The 26,718-nt window shown below is 43.3% G+C and overlaps 1 protein-coding gene across 1 annotated transcript in view; it reads right to left on the bottom strand.

The window, feature by feature from the left end:
* Window positions 1-1,203: 1,203 nt before the first annotated feature.
* LOC126234741 (UDP-glucosyltransferase 2-like) overlaps window positions 1,204-26,718 on the bottom strand; it is a 55,589-nt gene continuing 30,074 nt past the window's right edge. The window contains exons 4-7 of the mRNA XM_049943487.1: window positions 23,330-23,789; window positions 20,852-21,074; window positions 7,532-7,751; window positions 1,204-1,982 (exon numbers count right to left, since the gene is read on the bottom strand). Of these exons, the coding sequence (XP_049799444.1) occupies window positions 1,703-1,982; window positions 7,532-7,751; window positions 20,852-21,074; window positions 23,330-23,789 (1,183 nt within the window). The 3' untranslated portion in view covers window positions 1,204-1,702. The remainder of the gene's footprint in view (window positions 1,983-7,531; window positions 7,752-20,851; window positions 21,075-23,329; window positions 23,790-26,718) is intronic.

The raw sequence follows: 26,718 nt of genomic DNA on the forward strand, positions 1-26,718 counted from the left end.
TGGATTGTCCTAGCAGTTGAAATAGCAGAAGTTGGAACATGTTTGTAGATCATCATTGTACCAAAAAGTATTAGACAGTGATGACCTGATGGTGAAATAGCACTGGCGTTTCTTGCAGTTTCATTTGATGTCGCTGCTTCTGTTGAGTGAATGGTATTTGAGAAGAGTATGTAACATAGAAACAAGGAAATTACAAGTTCGTATAGAAAAGAAAATAATAATATTAAGAAAATAAATACTAACGCAGCATACCTGAGGAAAGTAGAAGAACACGTGAAAAGACAGTGTCTTAAGATAAGTTACAAAAGGCGCCCAAGCAGTTTATTAAATTACTTTAGAAGGCAAAGAAGAACTGCAAGAATAGGGAATGTAGCACAGATGAAGGAAAGAATGCTAGAATGGACAATCGAATAAAAATCAGAATAATAAGCATAACTATCTGCTACTTAATAGAAAAAAGCTTTCCACTGTGCATAAATACGTGCAGTTATTGTAGGAGGATTATGCTGTTAGTATAATGTTTGGAAAGCAGTATTTTTTTTAACAAGGTCATTGAAATACAATACAATGATGCAGTAAGAGGTTATGTTATGTTAACTGGGGACCTAGAAACGACGGAGAGGCTCCGTCCCAGCCGCAGCCGCAGTGGTCCGCAAGCCCACGTCGACTGCCGCAGTCCACTTCACCCCTCCGCCGCCCCACAACGAACCCAGGGTTATCGTGCGGTTCGGCCCCCGGTGGACCCCCAGGGAACGTCTCACACCAGACGAGTGTAACCCTTATGTTTGCGTGCTAGAGTAATGGTGGTGTACGCGTACGTGGAGAACTTGTTTGCGCAGCAATCGCCGACATAGTGTAGCTGAGGCGGAATAAGGGGAACCAGCCCGCATTTGACGAGGCAGATGGAAAGCCGCCTAAAAACCATCCACGGACTGGCCGGCTCACCGGACCTCGACACAAATCCGCCGGGCGGATTCGTGCCGGGGACCGGCTCTCCTTCCCGCTCGGAACAGTAAGAAGTTACTACAGCATTTACTGGAATTGATAGAATTAAAACAAGGAAGATATGGCACTTTGGCGAAACATAATGAAGGCAAAACTATTGTTGAATATGGGGAAACAGGACTAGGCAGAACTCACGAATAAAATGATAATCACTTTTAGTTACAGTAGATGTTTATGTCATACTACTAAAAACAGGCACATTACAACCTCACAATATTAATGTAATTGTAATAGTTTCCATTATGTATAATACTGTTTCCAACAAATTTGTAAAATTTACTGACATAATCGTTTCATAAGTTTTATAAAATTCTTATTTGCTAACGGAGATTACAACGAAATTCGTACCAGCTTGTCGTTGCTATTTTCAAGAGTCTAAATAGTTTCAAGGTATTCACAGAGTTTTTAATTTCATCCCTCATTATTCGTTGCAGAAATTACCGCATTACCTTTCTGAGTTCTCTGAAAAGTCTCTCAGCAGAGTATTTTTTGTACCAGAACTGTGTCAGCTTTTCAGTAAAGGTGCTCATGTATCACAGACATTCTTTTCGTCAACTCCAAAGTAACGAAACATTTCTTAACATCTTTCTCCATACCTACGTGCAGCAAGGTGCGGCCACATTTTCACATTACAGACGTTTTCATATACAGATTCTGACTCAGTATCACAGTCGTGCTTTACCACGTAGCTGAGCGTCTACTCGGCTTTGACTTTCACTCTAAATCCTGCGAGGAACTGGACGATCGCCTGAGCAGACAGATACAGTACATAGGCTGCGATGGCGGCGACTAGTAGAACGAATGCGATGACGTCGAGCAGTAGCCGCTGCCACCAGTGCAGATCGAGGGCTGCACTGCGCATGTGAGGGGCCCCCTTGTGACGTATCACGTACTCCAGCCACCACACCGCGCGCTCCATAGACTCCGCCTTGTGCTCGCGGAATATCGACGACAATGTCCTCATGTTGTCCTTGTACCTACAAATAAAAGAACGCTACATCATTGGGCCTTACACGTAAGTACAGTAACGCAATAAGAGAAATGCAGAAACAGGAAATTCGTCAAATTATAGCCAGAATGGCAATAGTGGCCAGAGAGAGAGAGAGGTCATGCATGCGTGAGGTATGGTTGCTTGTGTGAATGTGTGCGTGTTTTCTTTTCTTTTTGGAAGAAGACTTGGGGCGGAAGGTCAGTGTGTAACTGTCATTGCGTTGTGCCTGTCTGCAACTTAACGTGTCATCTTTACGGTGAGTAGCACTCTATCCTTTTAGTGATAACGTTTAAACCACTTTAGAAATTCATTTTCGGAATACAACTTTACACATACATTTGTTTACATGCTTGTTCCGTGAAACTTCAGAAGTATATGTTGTTATCTGTGAACGGTGCCTGTTCTCTTCCGCAACTTATCATCGTAACAGATTTAACAATGTAAACAATTATTGTGTCATGTAACAAACAACAAATGCGACAGCGATTTACAATTTTGTGAACCACTGCATGGTCTCTCTCTCTTTCTTTCTCTCTCTCTCTCTCTCTCTCTCTCACACACACACACACATACACACACCTCTTTTTCACTCTCTAGCAGGTTTCGTCCTAAGCAGGGGTTCCTCTTGTTTTGTTGGAAAGTGCAGCACCTTGCGTCGATTGTGTAGGAAGGCACCTCGTTTTTGTAAGTCAATGGCACGACGTGACAAACATAATTCTGTCAGCGCGGGGCAGCAGGTGGACCGACATTCTTCTGTGCAGCATGCAACTGGACATTTCGATATTTCCATTAAGTTCAAATATGCCACTATCGGGGTATAAATGAAATCGAGTAGATAACGATGTGTTCAGCTGAAGTCGTCCTGATTTAGTTTTCAGTTTTATTCGTGGAATTTATAGTTTTCGCAGTAACATCTCACTTCCCTTGAGTTTAATCTAAGCCATGTATTCCGATCAATGAGTGTGACGTCAGTCTCATTTCGAATATCATTGCGCAGTGCTTGGCTTACAGTATCCTTGCATTTGACTCGTTTTTTGTGTTTACGCAGCCATTATGAGTTGCCGGCCGCTGTGGCCGAGCTGTTCTAGGCGCTTCAGCTGTGCTGCTGCTGCGGTCGCAGGTTCGAATCCTGCCTCGGGCATGGATGTATGTGATGTCCTTAGGTGATTAGGTTTAAGTAGCTTTAAGTCTAGGGGACTGATGACCTCAGATGTTAGGTCCCATAGTGCTTGGAGCCATTTGAACCATTACGAGTTATACAGTGGTTCTTAAATGCACATGGAAGTCAGTAAATAAAGATCTTTGTGAAAGCCCAAGAGATGCTCTTTGTGTGTTTCCTAGTAGAACTTATAACATACCATTGGTATTTTCAAAGTTATCTTATACGTACGTGGAATAAATGTGTGTGCACCTTCTCAGAGATAGATGCACCACTAAGGAATTATCCGAATAGGACAGAAATCTTTAGATGTGACGTACACATACAGACAAACAAATGATTAGAATTACAGAAAAATTGGGTGATTTATTCAAGAGAAATAGTTTCACAAATTGAGCAAGTCAATGACGCGTTGGTCCACCTCTGGCCCTTACGCAAGCTGTTATTCGGCTTGGCACTGATTGACAGAGTCTTTGGATATCTTCGTGAGGGATATCGCGCCAAATTCTGTCCAGTTGGCACGTTAGATCGTCATAATACCGCGCTCGTTGGAAGGCTCCCATAATGCTCCAAAGACTCTGAACTGGAGAGAGATCCGGCTTGCAGGCCGAGGTAGGGTTTGGCAAGCGGGAAGACAAACAAAAGAAACACTCGCCGTGTGCGGGAGGGTATTATCCTTTTGAAATGTAGGGGCAAGAAAACGTGGCATAGAATAGCGTCGACATACCTCTGGGCTGTAAGGGTGCCGTGGATGACAACCAATGTGGTCCTGCTATGAAATGAAATGGAATTCCAGAGCATTACATCCGGTTGCCAACCGCTGCTCAGGGCGTCCGCAGACACGACATCGCTGGTCATCGGAGCTGAGTTCGAAGCGAGACTCGTTTTTTTTTTTTCAAGTTCTGTGTTTCGGGGCGAGCCCATGCAGCCATCTCAATATTAATGTCAATTACGACGATACGGAAGTGAGAGCAACGCAACACTCTGTTCCCGAGAGGAGAAAATATTCGAACCGGCCAGGAATTGAGCCTTGGCCCCTCCGCTTAAGAATACATGGCGCTGACCGTGCAGCTACCTAGGCGAACAAGCGTGACTCATCACCGGAGACAATTCTATTTCAGTCAATGAAATCCCAGGCCGAAGACGTGTCCGGAGAGGCCCGAGACAACTCTATCAATGAATGTATTGACTTCCTCAGTTTGTGAAGCTCTTTCTCTTGAATAAATTATCCAGTTTTCGCCCGCATCTCGTGGTCGTGCGGTAGCGTTCTCGTTTCCCACGCCCGGGTTCCCGGGTTCGATTCCCGGCGGGGTCAGGGATTTTCTCTGCCTCGTGATGGCTGGGTGTTGTGTGCTGTCCTTAGGTTAGTTAGGTTTAAGTAGTTCTAAGTTCTAGGGGACTTATGACCACAGCAGTTGAGTCCCATAGTGCTCAGAGCCATTTGAACCATTTTATCCAGTTTTCCTGAAATTGTAAGCGTTTGTCTGTCTGTACATGTAAGTCATACCTACCGAGTTCTGTCCCATTCGGATAATTCCTTCGTGGAGCTTAGCCTTTCCTTTTTTTTTTTTTTTTTTTTATTAGAGTGTATTTGAGTTGACAGTCAAGTACGTTCCAGCACGATGAAGCCGCAGCTGGTAAACAGAAAAGCAGTCAGAGCCAGATAATTTCGTGTTAGTCTAGTGCAGTGGTTCCCAACAGGTGGTCTGCGGAAGCTTAGGGGTCCGCGAGCTATGCCAGAGGGGTCCGCAAGATGCTATTAGAATAAAAAATATATTTAGTGTTATAACAGATGTTTAGTTTTGGCCGCTTCCTACATGAGCAGAGCTTTAGCAAACGCTAACTTCTGCGTCTAGCGTCTTCCTAGAGCCAACTGACACTGACAGTGTAGGATTAGATAGATGCAAATAATTCTGCTGTATGCCGTTAGACTGCGCACGCTGCCTCTTTGCAGCTGACAACTGACAGTCACTTTACACAGAATCTCGCATTTCGGACGACATTCGGCCATTTTTAACTTATTTCCAGTGCTTTCACAGACCGTATAGTTTGCATATTCAATATTCTGTATTAAAACAGTGGTGTTCGTAAAGCGTTGTTTGTTGGGGAAGCTACAGTTCGCGTAGTTAAAAATGGACCGTTGGTTAAAAAGTGGTTCGTTAAAACGAGAAAGGCCTACAGATGATGAGGAAGATAATGCGTTTGTTATACTAAACACCCAGATTTGAAGACAAAGATTTTGAGCAATAATCAAAAATTTAACAATAACAATGGTGGCTAAATTGAAAAAGTTTTAAGCTCAATATTTTTTCAATAATAAATACGTCAATGTTTTTTCTAAGAACCAAAAATAGAAAATGTATAAAAAGACTCTTAATTTGGCTCTTTTAGGTACTTGATACTGTGATATGACAAGGTACCAATCATGCTCGATGAGGGGGTCCTCGAGAAAATTTTGTTGGGAACCCCTAGTCTAGTGTATCCATTGCACGTATAATTACAAGATCTTAAGAGGAGTCGTCTTAATGAAGGAAATAAGGTGAACAGCTACTTTTTAATCAGATCTAATCCTCAGTCTTCTGCAGTGTTTTCAGAAAAATGTTTGCGGGTATATTCCATACTGGTAATTACAAGCGTATCACTTTCAACTGTTCAACTGCGTGTTAATACCTAAGGGACCAAACTGCGTAGGTCATCGGCCCCTAGTCACACACACCACATACGCTAATTTATACTGACTTATGCCGCAGTCCGTGACATGGCGCCTCACACCGCGCGGGCACTCCGCGCGGTTATCACTTTCACCTTCAGTACTATTTAAGCGCTATTTTTAGTAGCAATTTGCGCACGTTGAACTCAGTGTGAATTATATTGCCTAATTTTTTCCTCTACGTTCTTTGATGGCAGCGAGAAAAAGTATAGAAATCAATCATGACCCGATCTCTACTCATACTAGCGTTTCTCGTATCACTCAACTAGACTTTGATACAGTATGTATGCATGTGTGAAAAATTTTCAGTCGTGATTTGGATTTAGTCTTTCACAGCATATTTAGCGGGCCAATCTCTTTGGTAGAAGAAGGCAAAAGCAAACATTTTCCAATATGACCATCTCAATAAGGAACGGCATGATTGATATGAATTTTAAAAATCATTTTTCTAATAAATGCTCCATATCATCGACCACTAAAATTGACCATTTTGTTTCTTTCTTTCACACGATTAAATATCTGCAACACACTGTGACATAAGTCCGATTAGTTTATGTATAAAAGATGGTTTGCGTGGTAAAGATCGATAACTGACCAACTCCTGCAGACTGGAATCTGTGTTCGTAACTTAAACATAGTACTTCAGTAAAACTTTTATTATTCATAATGTACTCGGGGTGAATAAACTATTTCATATTCTTACAGGGGATTGTTCTGGTCAAAATTAGACGAGAAAGGTTATAAAGATATGTTCAGATGCAAATACTTGTTGAGATACGGGCCATTTTGTTGACACTAAGAGGACAATTTAAGTAGTAACATTCTCGTAGCGCGAACTGAGGTCTGGTTCGCATTCCATCGAAAAGTAATACTAGGTCACAAAGAGCTGGCTGGGATCCCCTTTACATGATGCTGACATTCCCGATATTGGAGCGGAGAGAAAAATCCTCGACGAAGGAAAAGTTGAAATTGCCAATTTATACGAAATGTAGCGCGTTTTATGTATGTGAATCAACAAATAGTATGTTATTTGGAACAAGGATAACATATAAAAATGTCACATACACGTTCTTAACGATACATGTGTTGTTTTCTGTATCGGCAAGTTCATATACGCAGCTAAATACGTTGATTACGAATGATTTAGTAATACATGGAGCATAGATCAGATAGAGTGTTTTCCTCTGCAAACAGAAAGAGCGTAACAAAGAGCTCTAAACCTGAAGAGCTACAACCTGAATCTGAATGTATTATTTTATACTCACATTTTCCACAAACAAGTCAAAATGATTCAAATGGCTCTAGGCACTATGGAACTTAACATCGGAGGTCATCCGTCCCCTAGACTTAGAACTACGTAAACCTAACTAACCTAAAGGCATCACACACATCCATGCCCGAGGCAGGATTCGAATCTGCGATCGTAGCAGCCGCGTGGTTCCGGACTGAAGCGCCTAGAACCGCTCGGCCACCGCGGCCGGCCATAAACAAGTCATATCCAGGTCTCACACGCTTCAAACCACCAGTACTGCACTTGAATTCGTAGGACGTACTGATCCGATCTGAGTTTTAATTCTGTTTTTTAAGTCCTGAAGCTTAAGACCATTTGATTGTAACAATCCAATAGGTCGTCATGTATGAGAAAAACACGTAAACGTTGACTTACTTGGAGTCGTGCAGGACGCTCCGCAAATCCCTCAGCAGGGTGTCCTTGGTGACGTCACTGTACTCCAGCCAGACGCCTATCCCCGCCTGCTGTATTTTGGCGGCGTTGTGCGCCTGGTCGGAGAAGAACGGGATGACGAGCAGCGGCACGGCGTGGTACGTGGCTTCATTCAGACTCTGCAGGCCACCTTGCGTTATGAAGAGCCGCACGTTTGGATGGGCTGTAACAACAAAACAACCAAGATGTTACTACAAGTCTGAAAATTCATTAAACTTCAAATTAATGGCACATTACACATTACCGAGTAAAATTATTCTGAACCTCCCAGATGGATGTCATAGTGAGTATATATATGTGTTTTTAGGCAAATTAGGCTCTCTGCTGTAATACAGCCCCAAATGTGTACTTGTCTCTCTGATGGTGAGTACCTGATACGACCACGTATCGTGACATGGGATACAGCCAGAATGCTGAGATGAAAGTACGCAGTACGATGTGGCTGTCTGAAAACAGTCGATTGTGATGTTTAATTATTTTGTTATTTACGTTCCTCTCATTAGCTTCAATGTTGAGATGTTAAATTACAACTTTTGAAATTTTAAAATCATATAAATGGGTAATTTATACAGGGTGAGTCAGCTGTCCCTACTGATGGGTTTTATGCAAACCGCAGCGTCTTCTGATACCACATGCAAGCTTTTGATATTCTTTCGCGCACTACGCACAAACTACTGGTCCTACAGAAAAAATGAACAGGATTTTTTTGCAGGAAATTTAATGTTACTAAATTTTGTACTGGAATATGTTTTCGCTAGAGGCCGTATTTTTCGAATTGTTCAAGAAAAACGTACAAAAGTGGCCTCCAAACGTGTTTTTCATGAAGAACTCTAATATCGTGGCCTCCACTGAAAACATATTCCAGTATAAAATTTAACTACATTAAATTTTCTACATAAAGCTCCTATTAATTTCTTTTGTAGGACTAATAGTTTACACGTAGTAGCGAGCGAATATGAAAAACTCATGTCTGGTTCTTGAAAGTGTTAAAGGTTGCATGAAACCCATTGGTACTGGCAGCTGAATAACTCTGTGCATTTTGTCATGTTTCTTTTTTTAAGAAACACATTAGTGAAATGCAGGTAGTGTTTAACATCTGCGTCATATAGAGGTCATCAAGGACAAAAGTCTGTTTACGGGTTAGAAGCGGTTAAAGCGGTTCTTCAATAATTCAGTAGAGGCTGCCTATAGTTATGGTTGGATATTAGTGCAGCATATTTTTTCTGATAGTACTTCGCTACAGATAACTATCGTCCGCTAGAATTGTGTTAAAACAATCGACATCGTGTTCTCAGAACAGGTGTAAGACATCTGAGTTGTCGGCAGTAAGTGTCAGCAATTTAGATGACGTTACTAGAGAGAATTTCATAGATCTTTATACTGCTGGACAGATAACATAACTTGTTGTGGACTAACACAACGACATAACATTTTCTTAAACTGATGAGAGGCTCAACACTGGTCCGTAACCGCAGAGCCATCGACTCACTTTTAAGCTTCTATTAAACTTTATTCAATTCCACAGATATACGTCGGAAGTGTTCAGTATTTTCGCCTGACACTCATTTTTCAGCTTGCAGGTAATACGAATCTACAAAACTGAGATTGTATTTATAGGTACAGAATTTAAAAAAGAAATGCAAATGAGGTGGTGTAAATACTGGCTTAGGAACTCTAAGTAGCGAACACAAGGAATATGAAATTATGGGTGAGGCTTTCAGCGGAACCGTAGTTGTTCTTTCACGGGTGTCTACTCCAGCAATGACCTCAGTTACGTTCTAAATTTTTTTACTGTCGTATTGTGGCACTAATCGCCAGCATTGTTACAATATTGTCCATTTCTGTTAACAATGATAAGACCACGATATTCGATACAAGAGGTGTACGAGTGTTTTGTTCAATCCACTTTGAACCTTATCTGCCCTCAGCAACAGAGTGACGGCCGAGTCGTGGAAGCCATCAATTTTTATCCGTGGCGTTGCACTGTTGGTAACCGGTTGCAGTGCCTGAGGACACACTGACAGAGCTGGCTACGTCATCAACGTTGATAACATTCGCGTGTTCATTGACGCGAATAACTACTGTACTCTTGCTGAACTCGGCTCCAACAGGAAACAGGGAACTGGCGGAATAAACTTATCTCTGACTACAAACTTTTCTTTGCGGCCTTTAGAAGCAGATCGATGTGGCTAGGGAAAATTTGAGGAGATTAAAGCTTTTCATGTTATGATCTGTGTAGCTTCCCCTTCGGCGTATTCCAACTGTTTTCCTCTTGTCCAACGGTAAGCAAATATCTCTGGCACACTGTCAACACTATCCAGGCTTTTCTCATTCCTGTATATTTCTGTTTTCTTCTTTACATCTCGTCTCCTAATCTTACCTTATTATTTGTTGCCTTGCCCAGAGCACTCGACTTCTACAAATTTAAATCCATCTGTATTGCTGCCACACAATTTTGTTCGTCGTCATTACTCAAAATGCGCAAGAACTTAATGAGTAAATTACTTAACTCAATGTTAGTAAGACCCATTTTTGAGGTGCCAGGTATTCAAGGGCGTACTCGGAGCCAGAGAGAGTTACCATCCCCCACTCCCCCCACAATCTTCGCAAATCAAACAGACATGTATCAATTCTATATCAACCAGTATCAATAGAGTATCAGCCACAACATGTAACGGGCGTTTACTAGTAGGAAGTGTACCCATAGAAATCTGTATTGAAATATCAAAACAATATTGTCACTCATCATAGAAGTAACAGAAGTAGCTGATCCCTTCCCTCCCCACAGTTTAGAACGCAGGGATCACATTTGTATATATGCTGAACTACTCAACCCATCATTATTATGTACAGATCGTGTACCACACATATTTCAATGACTATCTCAGCTATCAACAATTATTAGAAATATCACTTATGATCATAATTTTTGTTATAATTATCACTATAATAACAATAAAAATAATGGTAATAATAATAATAATAACAATAATAACTATCAGAATTACCACTATCATTATAATTACCGCTATCACTGTCATAATTATAATCCACACTATCACTATAATTTTCACTATAACTGCCACAATTACCATTATCACTTTCACTATGTTTATCACAATCAGTACCATTATAATTATGACCATTATTATTATTATTATTATTATGTGTTGCTCACGTACTATCCATATTTTAAGTTAATTCACAATATAACTGACGGGCGAGTTTGGAAACGTGTCCAGCACCAAAAAGTGATACTGACAGGTGGTACACAAAGCTTAATGTATCTGTAACAATTGACACTTATCCACTTAGTACATTTCAGTTAGAAACTTTGATATCTTAATGGTAAGCATATCTCAACATCATATATGAAGTACGTCTTTTTATATTACTAGTATGAATGTGGATGCCACCTTTTTGAATCAACGATATGAAATTATACACTCCTATGATTAAATCCAGGGTATCCAAAGAGTTATTTAATATAGTTAGAAAATAGTCAAAAATAAATTTATTGAAATTACAGTTCCGCAATGCCGCCCAACGAACAAAATACAAGCATTCGGAATATTAGATTCGATGTATGAATGGACGGAACAGTTTCTAACAAACAGAACACAGGACGTCATTCTGAATGAATCGAAGTCTTCACAGGTAAAAGTGACTTGCGGCGTACCCCAGAGGAGTGTTATAGGTCCATTACTTTTCAAAATATGTATAAACGACGTAGCAGATAACATCGGATGTTCCATGAGTTTTTCGCGGATGATACTGTTGTATACAGAGAAGTTGTAACGCTACAAAATTGTACGGAAACACTTGCGGAGGATCGACACTTGGTGCAGGGGATGGCAGTTGACTCTCAACGTAAGCAAACGTTATATGATTCTGTGATCCCTGACATCATGGGGAATCCGCAGCTGTGAAACATTATGTGAAATGAAGGAGGAGGGGAGGGGGGGGGGGGGGGAATGGAAAGGATATCAACTGTATCAGGACTTTATGCAGCATTAGCAGCGACGAGTGAAAATATATGCTATACAGAGATTCGAATGCAATATCGCCTGCTTACTAGGCAGTTGCGTTAATCACTCTGCCCCCGCAAACACCGCCAGCACGGTACCTCAGCGTGTTCGGTCAGAGAGCTGTTTGGCCTCTGCAATAAAAAACTGAGTGGAAGGATCAACAACCGAACTCTAACGGATGTCTTGTGACGTCCGCAACGACGAAACCCCCCTCGGCCCCCCCCCCCCCAAAAAAAAAAAAACACACAGTGTTTACCGCACCTGCGAGGACTATCTAGGTACGCTCCTCGGCCGACCCATATTCCCGCCTAGCGCCAAATATCCGCAGCCCCTGCCCATGCCCTCCATGCTCGCTACTTTGAGATTCCCATAGGAGGTCCGACGTAATTGTGCACCCGCACTAAATGTGGTGGATCCATTGGCCATTGAACGCGTCAGTTATATGTCTGCGCGGTGTCGGTTTTTTCGGAAATGTCCAAATGCACTTCTTTCAATGTGGGTGCACAATTACGTACGACCTGCTGCAAGTATCTCCAAGTAGCGAGCATGAAGTTGATGGAAAGGGACTGCTGATAGGTGGCGCTAGATGGGAATGTAGGTCGGCCGAGATACTCGGCGCGGGTACGACAAACACTCGTAGCCGCTGATACTGCACAAAATCCTGATGCATCTGATGTCAATAACCCATTTCTTTTCCTTTATTCCCCCTCCCCCCACCTCGCCCCCGCTCCTCCTTCAATTTACATAATAAGCAACTGTAATGCTGAAATGGTTCAAATGGCTCTCAGCACTATGAGACTTAACATCTGAGGTCATCAGTCCCCTAGACTTACAACTACTTAAACCTAACTAACCTAAGGAGATCACACACATCCATGCCCGAGGCAGGATTCGAACCTGCGACCGTAGCAGCAACGCGGTTCCGGGCTGAAGCGCCTAGAACCGCTCGCCCACAACGGCTGGCCAACTGTAATGTATAGCGTATACATAGACAGAATACCTTTTTTTTTGTACGATTACACGATCACTGGAAGCGGTGACATCCTTAAAAAATCTGAGAGTATGCTTACAGAGCATTTTAAAGTGGAACGACGTCATAAAAAAAACGCAGGAAAATCAAATGCCACACTGAGATTTATTGTAAGACTCCTCAGGAAACTTAGTCCATCGGAAAAAGGAGGTAGCTTGCAAAACCCTCGTTTGATCAATACTTGAATATTGCTCGTCAGTATGGGATCTATAACCGACAGGAATGATATGGGAAACTGAGAAGGACCGGAGAAGAGCACCGCCTTTCTGTATATGTTCATTTAGTAACCATAAAAGCTTCACGGATGTGCTCAGATAACTCCAGTATCAGACGCTACAAGAGGCGTTCTGCATCAAGGCGTGATTTACTGCCAAGTTCCGAGGTCTCACGTTCCTGAAAGAGTCAAGGAATATCTCGCGTCCTCTTTCGTATATCTCGTAAAATGACCATGAACATAACCTTCAATAGATTCGAGCCCACACGAAGCCTTACCGGCAATCGTTCTTCACACGAACCCTTCGCAACTGGACCAGGAAAAGGGGCTGTGGCAGCAGTACACAAAATACCCTTCGCCATACACCAAAAGGTGTCTTGCGGAGTACAGATATAGACGTAGAGATTGGCTGATACAGAAAATTAAAAATCTGAAATTTTAAAAAATCTCGTTTCCGAAAGACATTTTGAACATCAACAAAGATAATCAACAAAAAAACGCATCACTAATGCTCCTCGAAGTTGAGGAATAAAAAAAAGGGGACAATTATCCAACTCCGACGACATTTCATTTCCAAACAGAAGATGACAACTGCTAATGCTCCATAAAGTCCTGATACAGTTGATATCAATAATCCTTTTCCTTTCATTTCCCTGCCCCCCTTCCCCTCCTCCTTCAGTTCACATAATGTTTCACAGCTGCGGATTCCCCATGATGTCAGGGATAAGAGTCATACAACGTTTGCTTATGTTGAGAGTCAACTGCCATCCCCTGCGCCAGGTGCCGATCCTCCGCAAGTGTTTCCCTACAGTTTTGTAGCGTTATAACTTTTCTGTATACAACAGTATCATCCGCGAAAAGCTCATGGAACATCCGATGTTATCTGCTACGTCGTTTATACATATTTTGAAAAGTAATGGACGTAGAAACTGTTCCGTCCATTCATACATCTGATGGTGTTAATGAATTTATTGCATAACTTTCATAATTTGTATCTTCTAACGTGGACTGGCGCAACTGAAGTCGAATAAAATGTGTTTGTAAGCTACGTGTCTTGGGTTGATTGGATAAAATCGAACTCAAGGCCAGCACACGAGAAGATGAATGTGGTAAATCTTCCAAAACTACTCTCAAACTGGCCTGGTCATCGTCTCCCAGTGAGTCACCTTATTGTCTAGCCATGGCATCTGGAGCACAGAATTCATAAATCTCTTACTATGTGGCTCTGTGCTGCACAGCATAGAGTTTGAAAAGGCATCAGTTCCTTGAGAGATTTCTCTTCGACTTGAAAATTCCACACTGTTTCTCCTAGCACATAAAATGGAATTATCTCTTTTCGACTGATGCATTTGACTCCTACAATAATTATAGACGTGCCCACCTACAGTACAGAATGACAGTGTTTTCCGGAGTCCAATACAATACTTTTGTCGTGTAAAACTGAATCTACACTGAAGTGACAAAGGTCAATGGATACGTCGTAATATCGTGTCGGACCCCCTTTTGCCCGCCGTAGGGCAGCAACTCGACGTGGCATGGACTCAACAACTCGTTGGAAATCCCCTGCAGATATACTGTCTTGTGCTGCCTCTGCTCCCGTCCATAACTGCCAAAGCGTTGCTCGTTTAGGATTTTACGTACGAACTAGCTTCTCGATTATGTCCCATAAATGTTCGATGGGTTTATTGTCGGGCAATCCCGGTGGCCAAATCATTCGTTCGAATTGTCTAGAATGTCCTGATATGGCGCATTCTCATCCTTAAAAATTCCATCGATGTTAAAACATGAAGTCCATAAATATTTGCAAACATTTTCCAAGTAGCATAATCAATTCCACTCAGTGATCTGTTCAGTTGAACCAGAGGACCCAATCCATTCCACGCGAATATAGCCAACAAAATTTATGAAGCCACGACCAGCTTGCACAGTCCATGTTGACAACTTGGGTCCAAGGGTTCGTGTGGTCTGCGCCACACTTGAACCCTACCATCATCTCTTGCCAAATGAAATCGGGACTCATCTCACCAGACCACGGGTTTCCACTCGTCTAGGATCCATTCGATATGGCCATGCGCCCAGGAAAGGCTCTACAGGCGATGTCGTGCTGTTAGCAAAGGCCATTGCGTCAGTCGTCTGCTGCCGTAGCCCATTAACGCCAAATTTCGCCGCTCTGTCTTACGGATAGGTTCGTTGTACATCCCACATTGATTTCTGCGGACATTTCACGCAGTATCGCTTTTCTTTTAGCACTGACAACTCTACCCAAACGCCAATGCTCTCGGTCATTAAGTGAAGCCAGTCGGCTACTGCGTTGTCCGTGGTGAGGCTGAAATTTGGCGTCCTCGCATACTTTGACACTGTGAATCGCAGAATATTGAATTCCCTAACGATTTCCGAGGCTTAATGTCGCATTCCGCGTTGAAAGTCTGTTAATTCCCGTCGTGTGGTCATAATCACGTTGGAAATCTTTTCACGTGAACGATATGAGTACAAATGACAGGTCCGCCAATGCGCTTCCCCTTTATGCCTTATGTAGACGATGCTACCGCCATCTGTATATGTGCATATCGCTGTCTTGTGACTTTTGTCACATCAGTGTCTTCAGCTAGCCAACGTGTCCACCGACAAACGGTAAACGTCTTTTGTGATTTCACTGTGCAGCATGAGAACGAGGCCCATTTGGTAGTTGTGGACCGATGACGGGCAGGTAAAGTACTGCCTTGTTTACGTTGTGCTGGCAGTTGCACCGCGCGCCAGTGTGTTGGACCGGTCGCTTTCAGCAGCTTGGTAAGGACTGTTCGAGGAAACGACAGTGAAAGGATTGTGGACTCCTCCGTAACTGCGTGGTTCTGTAAAGATTTGCCTTTACCCTGACTATAGTACAGTGCCGAAATCACCACCCCATCGAGTAATCGTCATAATTTCCCGTAAATAGCGTGAAAACCAAACAAACTGAAAATATAAGGTTCAATCAAATGAAAACGAGACAGGTGGTAAAAAGTAAGTAAACTGTTTATTATTTCAAAAGTAATTGCCATAAGTATTAATACATTTATCCCACTATGAGACAAGAGGCTCAATGACTTCATAGAAAAATGTTTTCTGTTGCCAGCAGAACCATGATTGTACCCAGGCGTGCACATCTTCGTCCGAAGCAAACCGACGGCCATGAATGTTTATCGTCAGGGCTCCAAAAATATGGTAATCGCGTCGGCAGAGATCGTGACGTAGACGATAGGTAAGGGCTTCCCAATAAAACTTCCGCAACAGTTCAAATGGCTCTGAGCACTATGCGACTTAGCTTCTGAGGCCATCAGTCGCCTAGAACTTAGAACTAATTGAACCTATCTAACCTAAGGACATCACACACATCCATGCCCGAGGCAGGATTCGAACCTGCGACCGTAGCGGTCGCTGGGTTCCAGACTGTAGCGCCTAGAACCGCACGGCCACTCCGGCCGGCTCCGCAACTTAGTAGAAACAACTTTGGCAACATGTTGACGGGCAGTAATCTGGAAGAGAATGATGCCGTCCGTCAACATTCCTGTGGGTTTGCATCTGAGGGTGCGCTTCTATTTGCAAACTGCCCAAGTACTACGGTGCGTTAAATGTGGCGTCGTGTTCTAGGAAGTCACTCAGTAGCGCGCCCTTGCAGCCAAAGAAAATGGTCATCGTGACTTCCCCGGGGCTGGCATGCCTGTTAGTTCGACTACGCTGCAGAAGTTTGTCTGGGAAGCCCTTATACATTCTCCATACAGTCACGATCTCTCACCATGCGATTTCCATATTTTTGGAACCCTGAACAAAGATAGTCGTGGCGGTCGATTTGCTTTGGACGAAGACCTGGGCGCCTGGGCACAATAATAGTTTCGTAGGCAACAGCAAACATTTTCCCATGAAGGCACTGATCGTCTTGTCTCACAGTGGGATAAATGTATTAATAGTTATCACGATTACTTTTGAAATAATAACCAATATACTTACTTTTTACATCTGTTTCCTTTTTAATTTGACTGCCCCTTATATATAGGTATTCCTAATGTCACAATATTTCCCCTCGCCCTGCGCAATGTTAAATCTACAATTTACTAGATTCGCAGGCTGCCAGTAGTTCGTCAGAATCTTAATATAAATAAAAAATCTGTACCCAGATTAGATTCCCGGAGGGGACGAGTGCCGTCTCTTGCCACCCTTGCGGGCGCCAATAGTTAGAAATAAGAGACAGCCTGAAGGCTCTAACCTTACCAGCGGAAACAAATGCATAAATGTAAAGAAAATTAACTATTTATGACAGTATAATTTAACAGAGGGGAAATATAAAACAGGGAACAGAAAGATGAAAATAAAAAATGAGAACATCAGGACTAATTGAGGCGTGGCGGGGTTTCTGGTGTCGGATTTCGAATTCCTGGCGCCACTAGCTCGATCTGTCATGTGATGTTCGTCAGGTTTGAGGCCCCTAAGATCTTTGCTCGATGTCGTTAACGGGGAAGGGGTTGTTGTGGTGTGAAGAGTGGGGGAGGGGTAACGGAGCGAGGAGGACGGTGTGAGAGGTCTGCCTAGCAATTAAGGCGAGAGCTTGCGCAACCGTCTTGGGCTGGAGACCGTCGAATAGTTGCTTGGCATATTTGTGGGCCGATTTGAACCCGTGGCTGACTTCGAGTGCCATCTTCGTGAGTAGCCTGGTCAGCCAGCTCTAGGACGTGACACACCGATGAGTAGTTGAAGCCAGTTTCGCTGTGCTGAATTCTGGGCCCTCTTTGGAACCACCAAACTTCAGCTTCGATTCGTGAACTTCAATTAACTTTTACATTTTGAGGTCTTAACTGTTATTTTCTTACTGATACCTAAAGGTGAGGTACGATCACTGCGATTTCCTAGCTGATCTGTTTCACCACTAGTTGGTTCCTTGAACTGTGGCTGTTGTGTGCTTTTCCTAAGTCGATACTGGTCTTGGTTGTTTATTAACAGGATATCTTAAACTATGTGAGCCGATGGTGTTTCCAGAGCCGGAGCGATAACGTGTTTCTTCTATGCTGTGGACAGACCCCCCCCCCCCCCTCCCCCACCCCATCGTCACGCAGTACCTAGATGGTTGGGTTTTGGCCGACCTCCCTGCCAAACGACTTCGAACACCAGATAAATAACTTTGTCTTATAATATGGCCGGGTGCCAATTTCAAGATACCTTTGGGCGTTGCAGACGTCATCGCTCAGTTAAATATACGTATTTGCTTAGGAGGTGCTTGGGTCTCAAAATTTGCAGTTGCTGAGGCTATGTAATGGGGTCTGGCAGCCTAGTTTTCTTTCGAGAGTTTCGCCGTCGTTGTAGAAGCGATATCTTGCAGTGACAGGGGTATAGTGTTTGGCTAGTTGTTGTTGCTTTCACATAATTAACCTTGCTGTGTCAATATTTCTTCAGCCGGTCTGTACCCAACGAAAAGGGCGTTGTAAAGTCGGTCCTCTCGTTGTAACCTTTCTTGGCCTTCCTGTTTGGTGTAGTCTTGTACTCCTTGCGATAAGCCTTCTAGTACACCCCTTGTGAGGAGGCAATTCAAACTCTTGGTTACTTAACTGAAGCTGTTATCATTTAGGCCTGCCTGTTCCCTATTTCGTAATGTTACTTAACTGAAGCTGTTACTAAAGAAGGCCTGCGTGTTTCCTATCTGGTAATTTTGCATAACTGAAGCTGTGATTACTGACGGCCTGCCTGTTTTGCATTTGGTAGTTTTGCTTAACTGAAGCTGTCTTCATTGAAGGACTGTTTTCTATTTGGTAATTCTAGTTAACTGAAGCTGTTATTATGGAAGGCCTGGCTGCTTTCTATTTGGTAATGTTACTTAACGGAAGTTGTTATTACTGAAGGCCTGCCTGTTTTGTATTTGGTAATTTTACTTCACTGAAGCTGTTATCATTCAAGGCCTGCCTGTTCCTTTTTAATTAAATTGAGAGCTATTTCATAATTTGGGATAGCTGAAACTCTTATTAAGCAAGGCTTACCTGTTTCTATTGCCCTATTATTGAGATCTTGTCTCTTACTCAATCTATGATGTAATTAACTGAAATTGTGATTGCCAAGGCCTACCTGTTTCAGAGGTATTTATGTCAATGAGGTAGTAACAGAAAATGACAGATGGTGGTACCTTTCGCCTTACATCCCTTTATCCATAATTGTAGGTTTCACTAATGAAACAAAACGTTGAACACAGGAACAGAGCTAATGACGAGCTGCACAAGAAAACTGAAGAAATAAATGTAACGATGAGTAAACATAGAATGATGTTTTACCACCATCTGGTTCAGGTGAATAATAACAGCACACGCAAGAGACATTTTCAGCACGCCAACCGCCAAAAATATCCAGGATTTAAGTGGCTCTAAGAAATCATATCTGAAAGAGGTGAAGACTGTAGAACATGAAATTCACAACAGTGATAGCTTTCGAAAGAAGGTTTTGCATCCCCGTCTCCAGGGAAAACCAAAAAGGAAAATTGGAGCAATGTTTTCAGAAGTTCCTAAAGAACAGAACTGTGACCGAATGAAAAATTATTGGAAAAACCGGAAGTTAAAACAGAAGTAGTTATTTACGTGGTCCATAGGAGATCCAAACTGAGTGAAGAGTAACAAAGCAATAATTTTGGATTTACCGTCTTCGAATTGGCAATAAGACCACTGTAGGCCATTGCAACTGAGGTACAGCAGACTGAGAATGCTGTCAAGGTCAATCAGAACAAGCAAATGGGGTGAGAACTGATTAAGTGTAAATAAAGAAACATTTTATAAAAATAGTCGCATCATAATCTATAAGGGTATCAAGCTACTATTAGGCTAAGACAGACTCACGAATTTCCGATCACCGATTTGATTCAGATTCACTGAATGAGCATGGCTAGACTAGCACTGCAGCATATGTAAATAGAAAGACGCAATTCTCAGCCGTTTTTGAGATCGAGTGTGAAAACTTTAGGAGTGTTTATACACTTTGTCTACTCACAAATATTAAACCAGTTCGCAGCCAACCAATTAAGCCATAGCTTCATAAGGATGAGGTCTCTGGATCGAATCTGGTTGATGACACTTTTGTCCATTCTCGCGTAATTCTAACAACAGATTTATTACGACTGTGAAAATTATCAATATTTAATGATTTTTTTAATTTAAACTATATTTATCGTGAAAAGGAGAAAAAAATTTCGTAAGGGGATTGGAAAAAAAGAAAATGATACACGAGACTTTCAATCAAATAGGTATCGTCATTTCATTTATATTATTTGGTCTACATTCGTGACAAGTGTAATATGTAATCTATGGGCACTGCGCTAATCAGGATGATACCGATTGAAGAAAGATGGAAAACAATAATTATTGCGGCATACAGAACGTGTGATGAACGTCGAATTTTTACAAGGGCATGGTTTTTCAGTGCGTCCATTGAAAAGCAAACTTGGTTTACATTCGTTAACGGTTCTTAGTCATCACACAGTTTAGCGACATACCACGTACTTTGTCAGAATAAGTGGGAATGACGCGTCAGAATAACGTACGACTCAGCACTTATGAAACTAAGAGCTTACTCGCCCAGTTGTGGGTTCCTTAGATGTTACCGGTCATACAAAATATATAACGAAGACTAAAATTTCCAAACTTGATTTTCTCGAAAACAGTCTTCCTGGTTACATATGGTGAAGTCCTAATCAGGTCCAAACACCCTGTCAATATGAATCAAATCGGTGGGGGAAGTTCAAAAACGGTTCAAATGGCTCTAAGCACTATGGGAGTTAACATCTGAGGTCATCAGTCCTCTAGACTTACAACTACTTAAACCTAACTAACCTAAGGACATCCCACACATCCATGCTCGAGGCAGGATTCGAACCTGCAACCGTAGCAGCAGCGCGGCTCCGGACTGAAGCGCCTAGAACCGCTCGGCCACAGTCGCCGGCGGGGGAAGTTCGTAAGGTCCTTTGTCAGCAAATATAGCAAGCTGCGTACCTAGTATGTCCTGCTGCGGCAGCCACTTGCTGACCATGAGGTTGTCTGGCTGACCAGGTAGGGAATCGTTTTCCCACTTCCAGAGGACCCTCTGGGGCAGCTCCCGGAATGCTTCGATGAACGCTTGTCGCTTCCACTCTGGCATCGCGTTGCTGCGCACGTTGGAGCCCAGGCTGAAGTAGATCACGCCGTCTTTTGCCTCGTCCAGGAACTTCTTGATGTCCTGAGGACAGTTCAAGTACATACAAACTGTCAGCTGCACATGTGAGTATATCCTGTACGCCGAGAGATGGGAAGGCGCTGCTGCACGAATTTCGGTACAGCCTTGTCAGGCACGGATTCCCTATTTATTGCTTAACGATTTCTTTTTGTCCTCTTATGTCAAATAGAAATTGATTGAACAGCAATTTTCATCAGCTCTAGCTTTCCAAAACAACGGTTTTGACATGCCAGCATCAGAGTGCAAAAATATTTTCGCAACTGTTGCGAACACATGCAAAAATGTTTAAATTTTAAAAGCGAATGTTTTGGGAAAGACTAAAACAAATTGAACCAAAAATGTTTTCTTTCGTTAGTTTTGTATAAAACCCGAAAGACGGCCCAAGCACCCCTTTGTTTCATACAATAGTGGAAATCATGTAAGGGCAAGGTTACGTGAAAGTAACAGTACAATGTCTGAAGCATACATGTATCGAATTCTAGATACACATTAGACATAAACAATCATGATGGAATTACAAAGTTCCTTTCGTGACACGAGTAACAAATTAAAATGTTTACACTTCCTGGATGGAAATTTGTATAAAGGCACTCACCGGCCTGTTGTGTTATTGCATTGTTAGTACTTTGCTCAACCTCCGTTCTTCTTAATTACTTCAAAAACTCTCTTTGGCATCGATTTTGTAAAGGTCTGCAGTTCTTGCCATGAAATTGTTGCGCACGCTTCTCGTACCGCTATTTTCAGCCTCAAAGTGCCTTTCACTGCGATAAACACCCCTTGCAAGTATTCCACAAAGCCTTTCCACGCGGCTCAATTCCAGATGACGTGCAGGCCGGGGCAAGAAATCGATATCTTTATCTTCAAACCACTTTTTCATTCTAGCAGAACCATATACAGATGCATTATCTTGTTGGAACATTAGACTTTCGTCTCCTAGATCCTCACATATTCTATCGATTTTGTTTGCAGATTCCCAGTATACACAGAGTTCATTCTAGCGCTCATTTGTTGGGTTCTTTGGGGAAGGAGATCAGACAGCGAGGTCATCGGTCTCATCGGATTAGGGAAGGATGGGGAAGGAAGTCGGCCGTGCCCTTTCAGAGGAACCATCCCGGCATTTGCCTGGAGTGATTTAGGGAAATCACGGAAAACCTAGATCAGGATGGGCGGTCGCGGGATTGAACCGTCGTCCTACCGAATGCGAGTCCAGTGTTAACCACTGCGCCACCTCGCTCGGTCTCTAGCCCTCAGTCAAACAACGCGTGATTTACTTCTAGCGCAGGGGGCTGCCGAAATCATAATACTTCTTTCATCATCAAAACTTCTCCTCATTCTCATCTGCTTCTCTGCCTTCGGATCATGCCAGTAATACTGAATCCATCCTGCCCACCTACATTAAACGTCGTCTCATCACTGAAGACCACTTTATCCGATTCTGAAGTCCGTGACATATATTCTTCAGAAAATTCCAAGCTAACCTTTTTTTATTTGAGTGTTAATGCGGTTTTCTGCAGTCGTTTCCTGAATGCAAGATGTTTGACGCGTGACAACATGTGTCCTACACGTCTGGCAGTTACTGGCAACTGTAAATCAGCAACAAGCTGATGTGAATAACGGTTAGCAGCCCTTGCTTTGCGCTATAGTAACTCTGTCTATGCCTCAGATAATTTTTTACTCTGCCCATATTTTTCGTTTTGTCCACATCGCGCGCCCAGTCCAAAGAAATTATCGGTGACTGTACTTGACCAGTTCATATTCTTGGCAATTAGAGGATTAGAGTGTCCCATTTCCTTGCACATACCGAGTTATGCTGTTTCATCACATGGTAACTATTTTCCGAGTGGTATTGTCACAATCGTGGTTTATGTACACAAAATTCATTGTCACTAACGGTGTCTGTTTCCTATCTGCAATAAAGGCGCATACGCACACACTGAAACCACACAGAGCTGACTGCCTTTACACCGAGTTCCATCCTCTAACAACTGAATCGTTGTTATCTTGTCATATATTGCACTACTGACATCAAATGCGATGCTATTTGACTGCATTTGTCGGTATACTGGGTTTCATGCTATTGCATGGCCATTGCTCACAACTATTCCAATCGACAACGTTAATTTTCCTGCAAATATCCATGCTTTTGTGCTGATTTCCACTATTGTATAAGGAATTGTACTGTAACAGTGTAGATATTAAACACGGCAACGTTAGCCTCAGCAGAACAAACCATGGTGAGAGACTATGAATAACAATACCTTTGGCAGAGGCTTCTGTTCTGTGGCCACATGGATTCCGGTAACCTCGATGATGTTGGGCAGGTGCGGACGAGGATATTCCAAGACAAAGTGGTTGACCGTTATGAGCAGACTAACGTTCCTGTCCGCTTCGTAGACAGACGGAGGATCTGGACCAAAGTGCTTCCTCATGACTTCCTCTTGTAAAGGCATGGCCTGGTAGAACCACATGTACATCAGCCGCAGGTAGAAGTACGTGTTGTACAGCCGCTGCCAGAAGTCCATGCGGTCTGAGTAGCCTAGCCACATGTCCGGCATGTATGCCGGCTCCATGGGGCTTCCGAAGTTGTAGTAGACGGACGATGGAGCCGTGAGAGTCAGAAGCTTCGCCACAGGCGGTGAACCCATTCTGTGTAAGAGTCCGTAGTACGACATGAAGGCGAGACCCTCCAGTACTGCGAGGTCAAACGTTTCACCAGACCTGCAACCAAGAAGACGCCGGGGGCCGTTTAATGGCTGAAAACGCAGATGTGCTCGTCTAACATACACTACTGGCCATTAAAATTGCTACACCAAGAAGAAATGCAGATGATAAACGGGTATTCATTGGACAAATATATTATACTAGAACTGACATGTGATTACATTTTCACGCAGTTTGGGTGCATATTTTCCTGAGAAATCAGTACCCAGAACAACCACCTCTGGCCGTAATAACGGCCTTGATACGCCTGGGGATTGAGTCAAACAGAGCTTGGATGGCGTGTACAGGTACAGTTGCCCATGCAGCTTCATGGCGTATTGTGACAAGCCAGTTTCTCGGCCACCATTGACCAGACATTTCAGTTGGTGAGAGATCTGGAGAATGTGCTGTTGTGTTGCAAATGTCCCCATCTGTTGACTCGAGACGTGACTGCACGATCCGTCACAGCCATGCCGATAAGATGCCCGTCATCTCGACTGCTAGTGATACGAGGCCTTTGGGATCCATCACGGCGTTCTGTATTACCCTCCTGAACCCACCGATTCCATATTCTGCTAACAGTCATTGTATCTCGACCAACGCGAGGAGCAATGTCGCGATACCATAAACCGTAATCGCGATGGGCTATAATCCGACCCTTATCAAAGTCGGAAACGTGATGGTACGCCTTTCTCCCCCTTGCCGGCCGAAGTGGCCGTGCGGTTCTAGGCGCTGCAGTCTGGAACCGCGAGACCGCTACGGTCGCAGGTTCGAATCCTGCCTCGGGCATGGATGTGTGTGATGTCATTAGGTTAGTTAGGTTTAACTAGTTCTAAGTTCTAGGGGACTAATGACCTCAGATGTTGGGTCCCATAGTGCTCAGAGCCATTTGAAACATTTTTTTTTCCTCCCCCTTACACGAGGCATCACAAGAACGTTTCACCAGGCAACGCCGGTCAACTGTTGTTTGTGTATGAGAAATCGGTTAGAAACTTTCCTCATGTTAGCACGTTGTAAGTGTCGCCACCGGCGCCAACCTTGTGTGAATGCTCTGAAAAGCTAATCATTTGTATATCACAGCATCTTCTTCCTGTCGGTTAAATTTCGCGTATGTAGCACGTAATCTTCGTGGTGCAGCAATTTTATTGGCCAGTTGTGTAGTTATAGCGGTTCGCACAACACGCCACCATAGGATTATTTACGCGGTGAATCACATAAAACTTGCACCGCAAATATTGCGCAAATCGAAAGTGCTACTGGTGTGCGGTTCTCACAGAATGGATTGTTAGCGAGAGGCTCGTATTGTTAGCCAATCAACAGACTGTAATAATACTTAGATGGTGTATTTTTTCGCAGACATATACTTTTTAAATAGAGAAATGCCTATTGACATTAACAAACTAAAAGTAGGGTAAATGAGAATGTGAGTGGTGTTTGTTGCAGGATTCAAGTGCGAGTCATTTACAAGATATCGTATTTTGAGAAGTTCCCACACCGACAGTTGTACTGTACCTTAGGCAGCACACACTACTGAATAACACCAGTGTATACACTAGTTATGTTGATACTGACCAGTAACGAGGCAGCTGACCGTCGCAGATTGTGTTGTTAATGTCCTCTGGTAGCACCAATTCATGCTTCCAGTCCACTATGGAACGACTGCTGCACAAGTGCTTGCATCGTCAGATCCGGGGCGGCCAAGGTAAAGGTCCTCAGGGTCCAGTCCAACGATTTGGAAACAATTCGCGAAGACATGCTGCAGTAGTGTGTGGCCTATGGGCTGGACAGCCATCCTGTTGGTACCACACGTTCCTCCTAGTCTGCAGAGGAACGTCCTCTAGCATCCGTGGAAGGTGGTCTGTTAGGAGACTGCAAACTTGTGTGCGTTCAGTGCTCCGTCTATTATACACGGGCCTGCGAGCTGATGGTTCATTATCCCACACCACATGATTACATTACATGGTCGCTGACGTTCCACCTGACGAAGCCAGCGGGGATTGTCAGCAGACCAAGTGCACGTTTCGGCAGTTTACCTTGCCATGATTGGTAAATGTGGCTTGATCACTAAAAAAGAACATCATACATCTGCAGTATCCTGCCTTAGTGCCCATGTACAGAAGTCAGCACGATTCTCATAATCGTTTGCAGGCAGCTTTTGATGGAGAGAGATGTGATTAGGGATGGAACTTATGTGGATGGAGAATGCGTAGAACACTTGCCTGACTCATGCAACATCCTCGTGCGACTGCGCGGGAACTAACATGCAGATCAACTTCAAATGGTTCAAATGGCTCTGAGCACTATGGGACTTAACATCTGAGGTCATCAGTCGCCTAGAACCTATAACTACTTAAACCTAACTAACCTAAGGACATTACACACATCCATGCCCGAGGCAGGATTCTAACCTGCGACCGTAGTGGTCGCGCGGTTCCAGACTAAAGCGCCTAGAACCGCTCGGCCACATCGGCCGGCGCGGATCAACTGCAACAGCAGCAAGACCGTTGATTTCGCCCCTCTTCTGTCGTCGTTTGTTACCTTATGTTATGTTGTCTAGGTGTTACATTACCATTCTCGCGTCATTGCAGAGGCTGATAAATAAGTGACAAGAAGGTTGACTTCTATTGGGATATCCTGCCGCAAACACCGCAAGAAAACCAACTGCATTCTTCCTTCACTCTCCACACACCACGAGCACGTCGGCTTTTTATGCGTAGTAAATTCCATCGTCTACTCACGACGTACTGCCTGGACTGTCGTACACTATGTGACTTGAGAGTTGCAGTGCATTCAAGGATCACACAAGCACACTGTAAGCAAACATAACAACATCGTACCTAGCAACTACGCCGGTTGGATGGCGCGAACAGGTGTCGGAGTGAAAACATTTAGAAATACGATATCTCGTAAACGACTCTCACTAAACTCCTGCAACGAACACCACTGA

Source organism: Schistocerca nitens, chromosome 2 (assembly GCF_023898315.1).
Source record: "Schistocerca nitens isolate TAMUIC-IGC-003100 chromosome 2, iqSchNite1.1, whole genome shotgun sequence".
Taxonomy (NCBI): Eukaryota; Metazoa; Arthropoda; class Insecta; order Orthoptera; family Acrididae; genus Schistocerca; species Schistocerca nitens.